The sequence below is a fragment of the Homalodisca vitripennis genome, chromosome 3 (genome assembly GCF_021130785.1).
Source record: "Homalodisca vitripennis isolate AUS2020 chromosome 3, UT_GWSS_2.1, whole genome shotgun sequence".
NCBI lineage: Eukaryota > Metazoa > Arthropoda > Insecta > Hemiptera > Cicadellidae > Homalodisca > Homalodisca vitripennis.
The window spans coordinates 67,375,129-67,387,447 of NC_060209.1; the positions used below are offsets into that span (position 1 = coordinate 67,375,129).

The 12,319-nt window shown below is 32.2% G+C and overlaps 1 protein-coding gene across 1 annotated transcript in view; it reads left to right on the forward strand.

Moving 5' to 3' along the window:
* Window positions 1-12,319, forward strand: part of LOC124357015 (multidrug resistance-associated protein 1-like) — a 105,624-nt gene that overhangs the window by 87,528 nt on the left and 5,777 nt on the right. The window contains exons 21-29 of the mRNA XM_046808386.1: window positions 1,378-1,598; window positions 2,915-3,004; window positions 3,681-3,771; window positions 4,214-4,322; window positions 5,236-5,362; window positions 7,111-7,209; window positions 8,805-8,951; window positions 9,546-9,704; window positions 11,976-12,142. Of these exons, the coding sequence (XP_046664342.1) occupies window positions 1,378-1,598; window positions 2,915-3,004; window positions 3,681-3,771; window positions 4,214-4,322; window positions 5,236-5,362; window positions 7,111-7,209; window positions 8,805-8,951; window positions 9,546-9,704; window positions 11,976-12,142 (1,210 nt within the window). The remainder of the gene's footprint in view (window positions 1-1,377; window positions 1,599-2,914; window positions 3,005-3,680; window positions 3,772-4,213; window positions 4,323-5,235; window positions 5,363-7,110; window positions 7,210-8,804; window positions 8,952-9,545; window positions 9,705-11,975; window positions 12,143-12,319) is intronic.

Consider the following 12,319-nt stretch of genomic DNA (forward strand, 5'->3'; position numbering starts at 1 on the left):
GTATAAAAAATATTGTCCAGCATCCCCTTCTTCTTACTAGCCTTGAAGTATTATAAGCCAAATCCCATAGTAGTATTAGAATTAGTATGTAAGTTTAAGCAAGAACCCTCATCTCATCAATTTCAAAATCTAAATCAGAATACATTGAATTCACCAGAACTTTGTCACAAGGAGGAATTACATAACAATAAGACTATTAAAATAAAAAAATTAAATCATTTCGATAATGTAGCGTAATCTAGATGAAATAAATAAGAGTAAGCATAAAATATGATAACAGAAAAATAAAGTGCCATTTTTTATATTCAACATTAATTAATAAAAGGAATTCTAGGCAAATTAAGAGAGCTGTTCAATTTTGGATAATTAATCTAGCAGAGTAATCTAGTTCTGCATTCCATTTTAGATGTAGGGTAGTGTCACGATTTGGTACTTTGAATCAAATACAGAATAATTTAGGGGACTAAGTTTAATTTAATTTATTTCCTTTATTTAATGCAAGACTCATCAGTAAACTACGTTATATCAGAGTTGCCATTATAACTGTTAATAAAAAATATTCCACTTTACAATAAGTTAAATACTGATAATAATTTCCAACTTATGTTAGAAGAAAATTATAACCTTCATGAGTTATTGGAAATTGCTGGGACTAAAACATAGCTGGAGCTGAATTGAATAATGTGAAAATAAATATAATCTCTTAATATGTGTCATAATACTGATTTAGAAAAAAATCAGACTTTACATCGACTCTGCTATTTACATGGGACAAAGGAAAAAGGAACTTAAAAATATTTCCATATGAATAGGATCTTTTCGAATATTTAAAACTTGAATTGTATTCCGATTTGTGTTCTACTTAAAGTCATGTATGTAAATTATGAGTAAAAACTGCTCAGTGTTACAATAACTTTGAAAATAAAAATACAGTACAAACCTATTTAACAATTATTAATACTCAATAAGCACATGAAACATTGTAATATACCTATGTTATTAGTTTCAACAAAATTTATTGGGAATTTTGTATCATAATATTGTTTGCAGTATTAAACAATTTTAAGCAGAGGTATCCTTTTGGAGAATATTTAAATAGAAATAGTAAGTTGAAATTTTGATATTAAATATATAGAAATAATTTCAGATGAATAATTCTTGTTGGTGCCAAAACCTTTATTTTTCTGTTTAATTTCCATCCAATGGTATCATTCAAAGAATGAGGGGTCAGTATTTGAAAACATTACTTTGGGGGCACTTCATATTCTCAGTTTACTTTTATAACTGCAATCAATTCAAGATTACCAGGTAGGTAGACTTTGGACATTGTGTACCTGTGTATTTGTGTATTGAAAGTTTTGATTTTTGTGTTGACAGTGGTTTTTGCAGTAATAAGTGCAGTGACCTTGGCATTTGGCACAATCTTGGCATCTAAATACCTTCATGCTTCAATGCTATCCAATATTCTGCGGTGTCCTATGAGCTTCTTTGACACAACTCCAACTGGAAGAATTGTGAATCGTTTTGGAAAAGATGTTGATGTCCTTGACATTACACTTCCAACTTCAATCAGCAACACTTTATCAATGACTTCAATCGTAAGTTACTCTGTAAATGTATAGTGAAAGTTTCAATATGTTATGTCCTGGCTTTATGATAAGGCAGTTGTTTATCAAGAATTTAAACATGTGGGTTCAAACCTCATAGTTTGAGGGCGGTGTAAGGAAGAAATCTGACCTCATTCTTTTTTATTGCCATTACAATATAGGATGTTTGAAAAATGTGGATCTGTATTTCAAGAAATGATTGAATGTATTAAAATAAAACACATAGTTTTTTCAGTCATTTCATGCCTTTCTTGTCAATTTAGTGACATATATGAAGCTATTTCCTTATATACACAATAGATTGTAATGCATAAGGTTAACTAACAAATTTAATTTCTTTTCTTGTATTAGTAGCTGTCTTTCCTGGAAATATCTATGAATCAGGTTCCAGTTGTACTAAAATTTACTAACCTTAAACTTGTGGAAGTATGAGGGCTGTTCATAAAATACTGAAATTGGCTCTGGAATTTCCAATTGAGTGAGTTAACTGATAAGCCAACAGGTCTACCTGTTACATTTTGAATTTATTGCTTATCACCAGACACTACAAATCTCTGCCTCAGTAAAATCAGTATCATTAGTCCTTGGTTATTTTCTTAAAGAGTGGTCACCTACAGATCATCATGGCAAGTTTATCTGACCAACATTATGTAATAAGGTATTATGTTCCGCTCAATTAAACGGCCACTGAAATCTATGATGATATGGCGGATTTGGTGATGAACTTCTGCTCCTTACTACATAATATCACTGTTTCAATGCCTTCAAAGATGGTAGAGAAGATCAAAAGTTACAGATAGATGGTACTCTTGTTTTGGTCCTTAGTAAGGAAATCATCAACTCAGCAGCAGTTATGGTAAAAATGATCCATAGTTTACTGTCAGACAACCTTCTCATGGTCTTATTTTACCAACCCTCATATATTAAAGAAGTAAGCAATAGCATATTAATAAGAATTAAATAAACATATTCTGTTATTTCAAAAGATTCCTTTTATAATTGTAATGTTTATAATAGATACAGGAATAATTAAATCTGTGAGTGTAAAATACAACTACTTTAGTAAAGCTTCAAAGGATCACGAATCTGTGCTCAACCCTGCTTCCTCACAGTGCCCACCTCTCCCTGAACCAACCTGAACTCATATTTCGGGAGTTGTGGTAAAAGATTGGAACTCACTGTATGATCCGAATTTTTGTTATTATTGCTAAAAGTAACTTATTAGTTTGTATTTCATTATTATCATTACATAAGTAAGTTAGAATGCACTGTCAACTATAACATAATGGAATATTTGTGATTTACAGGTGTTGGGGGCTCTTGTGGTCATCTCATGGTCTACCCCTATATTTCTTGTGGTAATTTTTCCTGTTGGATTGATCTACTATGTTCTACAGGTAAGAAAAGTATACTTAGGCCAATTTCAATTAAAGTGGTTTTTATTTAGTAAAATCAAACATGTTTTCTAGCCTAACTAATACATTACAGGATTTTATTTTTATCGGATTTTAAAATACATTTAGAACAGCTTTAGATATAAATGCTTATAAACTTTGCAATAACTTCAGTGTGATACAAAGCAATGTTTTATTGTAAAGAGACAAGAGTCATAGTCAGGCCCGCACTCAGACTGGGTTTTTTCGGATAATTTCTCCGGGCTGCGGTAGAATATCTTATAAATATCTACTTATAAAAATCTGATTTAGGCAAAGGTTCTATTAGATAATAATGAATTAAGATTTCAATAATTCAGTCCAGGTTTCAGCAGAGCAATGACTTTTATAAAAATATATCTTCAATATATCTTGATTAAAAATTAATTTAGACTATTAAATCACCAAATATGAGACTATAATTTTACAATGCATTTTCTTCAAACTTAATGATTTGTACTGTACTACACAAATTTTCTTTTGGATTTCAATTCTGAGTATTAGACATTTCCTTTGCTATGGGGAATGGCTTAACAGTATATCAGATTGTACTAATACCCTAGGATCATTGAACAATACACATTGGTTTGGAGCTGAAAAGTACTAAGATCATATTACATTTTAATATTTTTGTCTGCAGAAAGTGTATGTGGCAACCTCTCGTCAACTGAAGAGAATTGAATCAGTTTCACGCTCTCCGATCTTCTCCCACTTCAGTGAGAGTATCTCCGGTAGGATCAGCTTTATTTTATAATTCTTGCATTATCAAATTCTTAGCAAATTGTAAAAATGGAGATTTATACTATTTGAACACACTCAGTTAATTTCAGAGAGACGATACTGTACGAATTAATAAAGAAACAATTCTTTCTTTACTAATCTTCTTAAACTACTCTCTATCTGTGGATTGCTCTGTTTTATGTTGTATTAATTAATTTTTGGAGGCAGACTGGGTAATACAAATTGTTTCCTTCTGTACGAGTATGACAGTTTGAATGATAGTTGAATATTGAAGACTACTCTTCATTGGATTGATCAGTTGACAGTGAATTTCTCTATTAAGATACATCTTCCACTGGATTAAATAGTAAATAGTTCCAGCTGTAGTTAAGAAGGAAACTTTTTTTGTTATATAAATGCTATTAATTGTAAATAAAAAATTTGGCGTTGCAGGTGCCTCATCAATTCGAGCTTACGGTGTTGAGAAACGTTTTATCAAAACTTTAGAGGATAGAGTAGATGCCAATCAAGTGTGCCTTTATCCAAGCATTGTGTCCAACAGGTAATGTATCTCGTCAATCTATACTGTAATTAATTCGTATTGGCTTATTAAATTTGGTAATATTTTAAACCATTTGAATTGTACTGTAAACCTTAAAACTTTTTATATAAACAAAATTTACCAAGATGTAAAAGTAAAGTAAAGAAAGAGGAACTTCTGGAAACTCTTACCCATCCTTTCTTACCATATCAACTTTACAGTCATTAATGGTTACTGGGAAAAAAACTCAACTCCAATTTAATATGAATGTTGTTTGACTCCATTTCACATTCCGTTTATTGTAGTGTGTCAAATCTCACAATGTCACAGACCTGACTCCTGGAATCGTTGGTTACTTGCCCCTGAGTATTGCTGCGATTAGAGATATTCATTGCTAGAAATCTTTATTCTCATACACAATGCCATCTCGCTGTACAATGCTGAATTACAAAATACCTACCTATTACAAAATAAGCACATTTTGTCAAAGTTAATTTTATTATGTGATGAAATTAACTATTGATGCTGTATGATGGATAAAGATAGAAGGATGACACTCTGGACACCTTTCTAGGAAATATAAGTGTACTTTTCAGTGCATTTGATTAGGTTAACTTGAAATTTAAAGTTTCTTTCATGTATATAAAAAAAACATTATCATTCTTTTAATGTTTTTATTTCATGATAAGAAATTCATAAATTTTAAATAAAATTTGTGTACAGAATAAATGACTGTAATTTTATGGATTTTTAATATTGTGTATATCCCCAAGCTTGAGAACTTCACCATAACTGCCTCATTGGGGAGGTAAGAAATTCACCGCTATTATGGTTGAAAAATAATTAGATTATTCGTGTTTATTGTATACAACAATTTTCTGTTGGAAACATTTTTTATTCCATGGTTAGAATAATATTCTTCTTGGATTTTTAGGTGGCTGAGTGTTCGTTTGGAGACAGTAGGCAACGTTTTAATTTTCTTTGCAGCTTTGTTTGCTGTGTTGGGAAGAGATGAGTTGGACTCCGGAATTGTTGGGCTTTCCATTAGTTATGCTCTTCAGGTTAGTAGTTACCAGATAATAAAACATTAAAATTACCAAACTAACATAAATAATGTTAATTTTATGTATTTTTAGACAGTTAAGTGAAGTAGTTCCTATGTAATGGCACCGAGGGTTGGTGTTCAAGTGACCTTTTGACACTTCTCAACTTTTATTAACAATTTATTAATTACGGAAACACCACTGTGACTGTCACCATTGCTTTTTTGACTATGAAGAATCAGTATTGAAATCCATAATCAGTAAAATTATGTCAATTGTATAATACAAGGGCGGTTTGATAAGTCAGTGACTTTTTGAATAAAACAAATTTGTTCAGCAAATAAACATTTTATTTTTTAATATAATCTCTTTTTAGCTCAATACATTTGGTCCAGTGTTTTTCTAATTTTTTATTCCTTCCAAATAATAGGGTTTCTCAACGCTCTCAAAATAGGAGTTTGTTTCAGTAATGACTTCTTCATTCGAACCAAATCTCCTACTGCCCTGCCATTTCATTAGGTTTGGAAAGAGGAAATAGTCGCAAGGGGCTAGATCTGGAGAATAAGCTGGATGGAGTAGCAGTTCATAGTCCAATTAATGGATTTTTGCCATTGCGACTAGAAAAGTGTGCATTGCCTTGATGGAACAGCACTTTCTTCTTCGCCAAATATGGCCGTTTTTGGTTCAAATTAACATCGAATCTTTCCAAAAGCTCTGAGTAATATTCGCCGGTGATCGTTTTACCCTTCTCAATGTAATTGATGTGAATGTGAATGACACCCCGTGCATACCAAAAAACTGTGGCCATGACCTTGTTGGCTGACAGACTCACATTGGCCTTCTTTGGTCCACGTTCACCCACACAACACACTGTTTTGATTGTTCCTTGGTCTCTGACGTGTTGCGATGGATTCATGTTTTGTTCACAGTTACAAAACGGTGCCAAAACTCATCTGGATTACGGCTGAACATCGCTAAACACTCTTGAAGTGGTTGCGCTTATGGTACAAAAGTCACTGACTTATCAAACCGCCATCGTAAAATTGTAATAGCCTTCCATATGATTATTTTTAGGTAACAATGTTTTTATGAAGAAAGAAGAATTGACAATGACTGGAGTGGCAACATTTCATCAATCCCGCGTATTGCTTCTGTGATTGATTAGTGGTTCATTGATGATGAAAATTGAGTGTAAATTTATGAATTAATAGTTTAAACACCATACTATGTCATCAAGTGTTTCAAAAGCGAGTACAAGATAGATGCCAAGCTTATTAAATGATATCCATAAGCAAAATTAGGTAGCAGCCTTACTTGTCTACAAAAGAGGTCTTTTTAAAAAATGAAGTAGGATCTTTTTGATCATATTTATTACTAGCTAGATCTTGAGCCAAGTGAATTACATTTGTTCCCAGAGCTTAAATTCATTCTGGCTATCAACAATTTACCAGAAACAAAGACTTGGAAAACAAGGTAGCCTTAATCAAGGAATGGGTGACTGATTGGTGTGAAAGCAGGATATAAATACTGTCACCATGATACCTAAGATATGATTTGCAAAAGGTTGAAAATTATATGAAACATTATGTAAAAACTAAATAGATGCATTATTATGGTTTTCAAAAGTTTTTACTATTCTTCTACTTTAAGAAAACTTACTTTTAAGATACTTCTTGCATATTTATAAATTTTAAATAAGACAAATTTACTAACTTTAGCTACAAATATTTAAAAATTATGTTTGTAATCATCCTATACCTTTGTAGATCACTTCAATACTCAACTACGCTGTGCGTATGGCTTCGGAGGTGGAGACAAACATTGTCTCAGTCGAGAGGATTAAAGAGTACGCTGAAGTTCCTCAGGTACTTTTCTCATTATTTCAATCATCAGGTGTACTTTTAGATCACTTTTAAATCAGTACTTTGATATAAAAACCTATTAATTTTTTTACAACTGTGCATGATCATTAACCATTTATCACTAACAGTAGTGAAACACAGTTAGATGTGAAACTAATCACTTTCCTGTATCATTAATAGAATGTTGTGCACTAATCTTTATTGATATTATAGACTAAAATAAATTGTTGGAATAAACGTCATCTTGATAATTTAGTAGAAGGTTTATCTTGAACTGAAAAATATTTATAAAGAGATAATATCATAGAAAATTCCTTTTAATAAATTTTGAAAGTGAAATATGTACTGTGTGATTCTGATAAAACTGCACATTTTTTCAGGATTGATAGAGGATGTGAATACAATCATTTTTGCCCACTACACAAGGGGTTGCAAATATTTCATTCCCGAGAAAACTGAGAATTTGTGAAATGCCTCCTTGTCCCCTTTGATATTCAGCCAGAAAAACACAAAGCTTGTATCCACTATCAGCCCTTAAAATGTGCAGTTTTATCGGAATCACCCTATTTATCAAGAACGATCATGAAAACCAAATTTCACTGCTTGACGACCATGTATGATGGGTTTAAAACTTAGTAAATAAATAAAGTTTAAGTTCAGTTATTTTATTATTGTTGAGACCTTGAACAAACCAGTAAGTGTCGGTCAAGAGTTAGATGTGGTGAAATGACAAAGAGATTGTTTCATAATAACAATGTTAAACTTTTCTCTTTTAATTGAGGTTGTGTATTATTGTGATATGTCTAACTTAAGAGGTGGTGCAACATAACCAACTCTTTGGGTAATTTTGTGTATTTGTTACAAAAGGTATATTTTTGCGTGCAAGTGTGTAGCGTTTTCAGAGTGATTGACATCTTCGTCCTCCAGTTTAAAGGTCTTAATCCTCCTTCCACCTCAGGAACTCCCGCACCGAATGGACTGGATGATCCATCAACTAACTGGTTTTGAATTTTAGGGAATAAGTCAGGTCTATTAGTGTCAGCCTGAGATTGACTCATTATTCAACTTCTCCTGCTCCTCAAGTTTTTGTTTAAGCACAACAGTTCTTTTATGAGGCAACTTTTTCATTTAAAATTGTTGTATATTTTCTTTTGGGTCCACATATGTCTGAAGAGATCCAAAACAATTCAGCGAGAAGGCGTTCAAAACAAACTCTTTGCATTGTTTTACCACTAGTGGAACATAGACTACGTAAAGGAGTCCGCCTGGTTACCCAGCAGCCAACCAATATAATCTAGATTAAGAGGTGTTCTAATTGTCTCATCAGGTGCATAACTGGAATATGGAGCTACAATTGGAAATGGAGCTAAATTCAACATCGCATTGAATCAATCTTATCCACCACAATTACATTGTTTTGAACCTATTTGCATAAATAATATGTTTTAATTAAAAAAATATAATTATTATTTTTATAGTAGCTTGATTTAGTATTTCCTTCAATTAGGAAAGAAACAAGTTTTAGAGAAATAGAGTCTTGTATTTTTACTTCTAAGGTTTTTACATCAAGACATTGTGTATGTATTTTGTTGTTATAGGAAGCAGCTTGGGAGACTCAGTTGAAACCTAATCCTGAGTGGCCAAGCAAAGGCACTGTTTCATTCAAAAACTATCAAGTAAGATATCGGAAAGGACTGGAATTGGTGCTTAAAGGTGTGACCTTCACTGTTCATGGTGGAGAGAAGGTAGGACTCCATTGCTCCTAAAATTTTCGTGAAAGTTCAGGACTAGTTTAAATTATATTATAGTAACATTTGATATACTTTATAAATTATTACACTTTTATCTATGAATAACTAAAGTATTAAAAAACTAGACAACTTTTGAAGATAGGAAAATAAATGGTTTAGATTGATAAATCTCAACTCATTTCGTATGTTATTGCATTTGTTGATACGTTTAAATTTTAAGGACAATTCAAAGGTTATTTCTCTGATAATCAAAAGAAATATTTGCAACCTCTTTAAAATAATTCATATGCACAAAAAACTTAATTTGTATACTACTAGATACTGTACCACTTAGTAAACAGTGTGTTTAATATCTCAACTCCTTATTCTATTCAGTGTTAAATCTAGATTAATATTTATTACAAAAAATTGTAATTATCCATCATGGTTAATTGAGATCTATTACAGTATCTCTTTAAAAAATATGCTATTAAGTCTGTTATAAAGCTCATGATCAAGTTTGGATTATTAAGTTTATTATCATCGTAAGAATTTTATTAATATTTGTGATAAGAAAAAAGTAGAAGAAATGACAAATTTGTTTTCCAGATTGGTATAGTTGGTCGCACTGGAGCAGGCAAGTCCTCTCTCACCCTGTGTCTGTTCCGTATACTAGAAGCTGCTGGAGGACATATTTATATTGATGGTCAGGACATCTCTGAGATTGGACTGGGAGATCTCAGGTCCAAACTTACCATCATTCCTCAGGTAAGATTAGAAGTATCAGGCTATATAAAGCTGTAGGTAACTGTATAAAATACCTACTGTGCAAAGAGTCACTAGTTCGGTTCTGGCAATGGACTAACAATTCAGCTATTCTTAGTTCATTACTATGCATTGAAAATAGGTAAAGTTTCAGAAAAGTGTATAAAAGAAAAGTACAATATAAACGTCTATATTTTGCTACAATATATTGCACTATACTACGGTATGTTATGTTCGCTTACAATTTTGATAAAATGAAAAATAACCAAAACCATAATTAGGTTAACACAATCATATTAATTAAAATCATAAAAATTGATCACCTCTGTTTATATATGAACAAGTTTTATCTTAATGTGGTTGCTCGTATTTTTATCCACACCCAGTGCTAGATTATACATGATCATTTTAACAATATGCTTTAACTGAGGACCTCAGATTCTAATGTTGTTTAACCATATTAAAATAATTAGCATAAAAAAATATAAATAATTAAAATGTAAACGTTAACAAACATTTACTATTACTGATAAATGATTACAAAACTTTCCATCATTAATTTTATTATTGCGCAAGGCCTTTCAGAATCAATGATTACATCATCAGCCACAAAAAAAGAAAAAGAAAGCAAAACATGTAATTTCTTTCAATATTAAAACTAGCTACTGGAAGAATGTTTAAATATATCTGTCACACATATTTGTTTAAAAAAAACATCTTAAAAGCTAAATATTTTATTATTTTGTACAATACAAACCCATTATATTCAAATACTCTCTCTATATATTATACTTCATAAATTTGTCCAACCAGTAATTCCATTGTTTGAAGCATATTTTATATTTACTTTCAGTAATGGCCAACAGCTCCTCTCTAAGTTTTCCTTGATATCATCAATTCTGTTGTATCCTCTTAAGACATGCATATAAGAAATAATCAGACAGTCTTAGGTCAGTAAGGTGCATGAGTAACCCAGCAGGAATCACTTCTGGCTGGTTTATACCTTCCAGTTGAACCCATCACTGGGCACAGCAAAAACTGATGTGTCACTTAAATCTGAGCAACCTTATGGATGTCCAGGAGCGGCACATCACTAACCGCAAATGTTGAGATTCTGAAGTTCATAGGCAATTTGAAAGGTCTAGTCTACTATGGGAGATGACTGTTGGAGTTGGTGGGGTTTGTTCCCTAACCTCAGAGGTTCTTGCTAGTCTCAACAAGGGTGTTAAAGGGTGTGTGGGGGGAGGTCTGCTTACTTTGACTGGAGAGGCTGGTTTAGAGCTGGCCTCCCCTTCTTCTGGGAAGACATGATTTTGAGATGTAGTGCCCTAATTCTTCCTCATGGATCTCGATAGGAGGTGCCCCCTACTCCCTAACCTTACCCATTCTGAATATCCTGTCTCTCCGGAAGCAGCGCAAAGGTTCTTACAGGACTAAGTGCAATTTATAAGCTTCTTGTCCCAAGAGAACAAAATTTAAAAAGGTGCGTGAGACAGCAGTGTCATGCCATCTTTTCCAAAAACTGGCTGTTTGTCCGTTGTTGTGGTGGAAAAATAAGTGTCATCTGCTGGTAACAAAAGCTGTTGCACAATATTCTTAGAATTTCTTATTCTTAGCATTTCCAAATAAAAAAGCTTTATTAACCATCTTATAACTAATAATCAAATTCTCAAATTTACTCAATACTTTTTCTGTTTGGGCAGTAGATGGTTGTCTAGAACGAGTTTTCTAATTAATTGGCATGCTACTATTTTTTAAATAAGAAAACCACTTGTAAATTGAATTTTCCTCATAGCATCACCGTTTTAAACAATTTCAAGATTAAAACTATTTTAGTAGTGTTTTATCGAGCAGGGAGCAAAATTTTACAACTGCTTGTTGTTTACCTAAACTCGCTATTGTAAAATACGAAGAGAGAATAAAATGGTACTAACAGGAACAATCAATACAGATGCAAATCAGGTCGACAACGTGGGCAGCACTGAACTACTAATGAGCTTTCACTACACACACCTAGTTAAAAATTACATACTATGCAAATCCTACCCATAATATATTAATCTTACATTAATTATTCCAATACATCCACAGAAATATTGATTTTGATACTTGATTTCTTATTTGTGTTATCTGTAATGGCAAATTAATTTCTGAATTCAGATTTTATTAAGGACTTGCATAACAAATTCAATTTCAAAAACACATTAATTTTGGAATAGATTACTTTGAATACTGTAAGATAACAAGTCTAATGATGAATCAACTTTGTCACAGGACCCAGTTCTATTCTCTGGGACCCTTCGCCAGAATCTGGATCCATTCGAGATGCATAGTGATTCCGATGTGTGGCAAGCCTTAAAGCTAGCTCACCTTGGGGAGTTCACAGAAACCCTATCTGATGGTCTCTTCCACACTATTGCTGAAGGTGGGGAGAACTTAAGGTATGTTGTTCATCACTTACTAGTTGCTGGGATAATCTCTTTCATATGAAATATTTTGTATATGGACTTTAAAATAAAGAACTGAAACAGACCATAAACAATATAATTTTTAATGTAAACATTGTTCTGTAAAAATTAAATAACATGATTACAATGTCTGTTACAACTATCTTATAG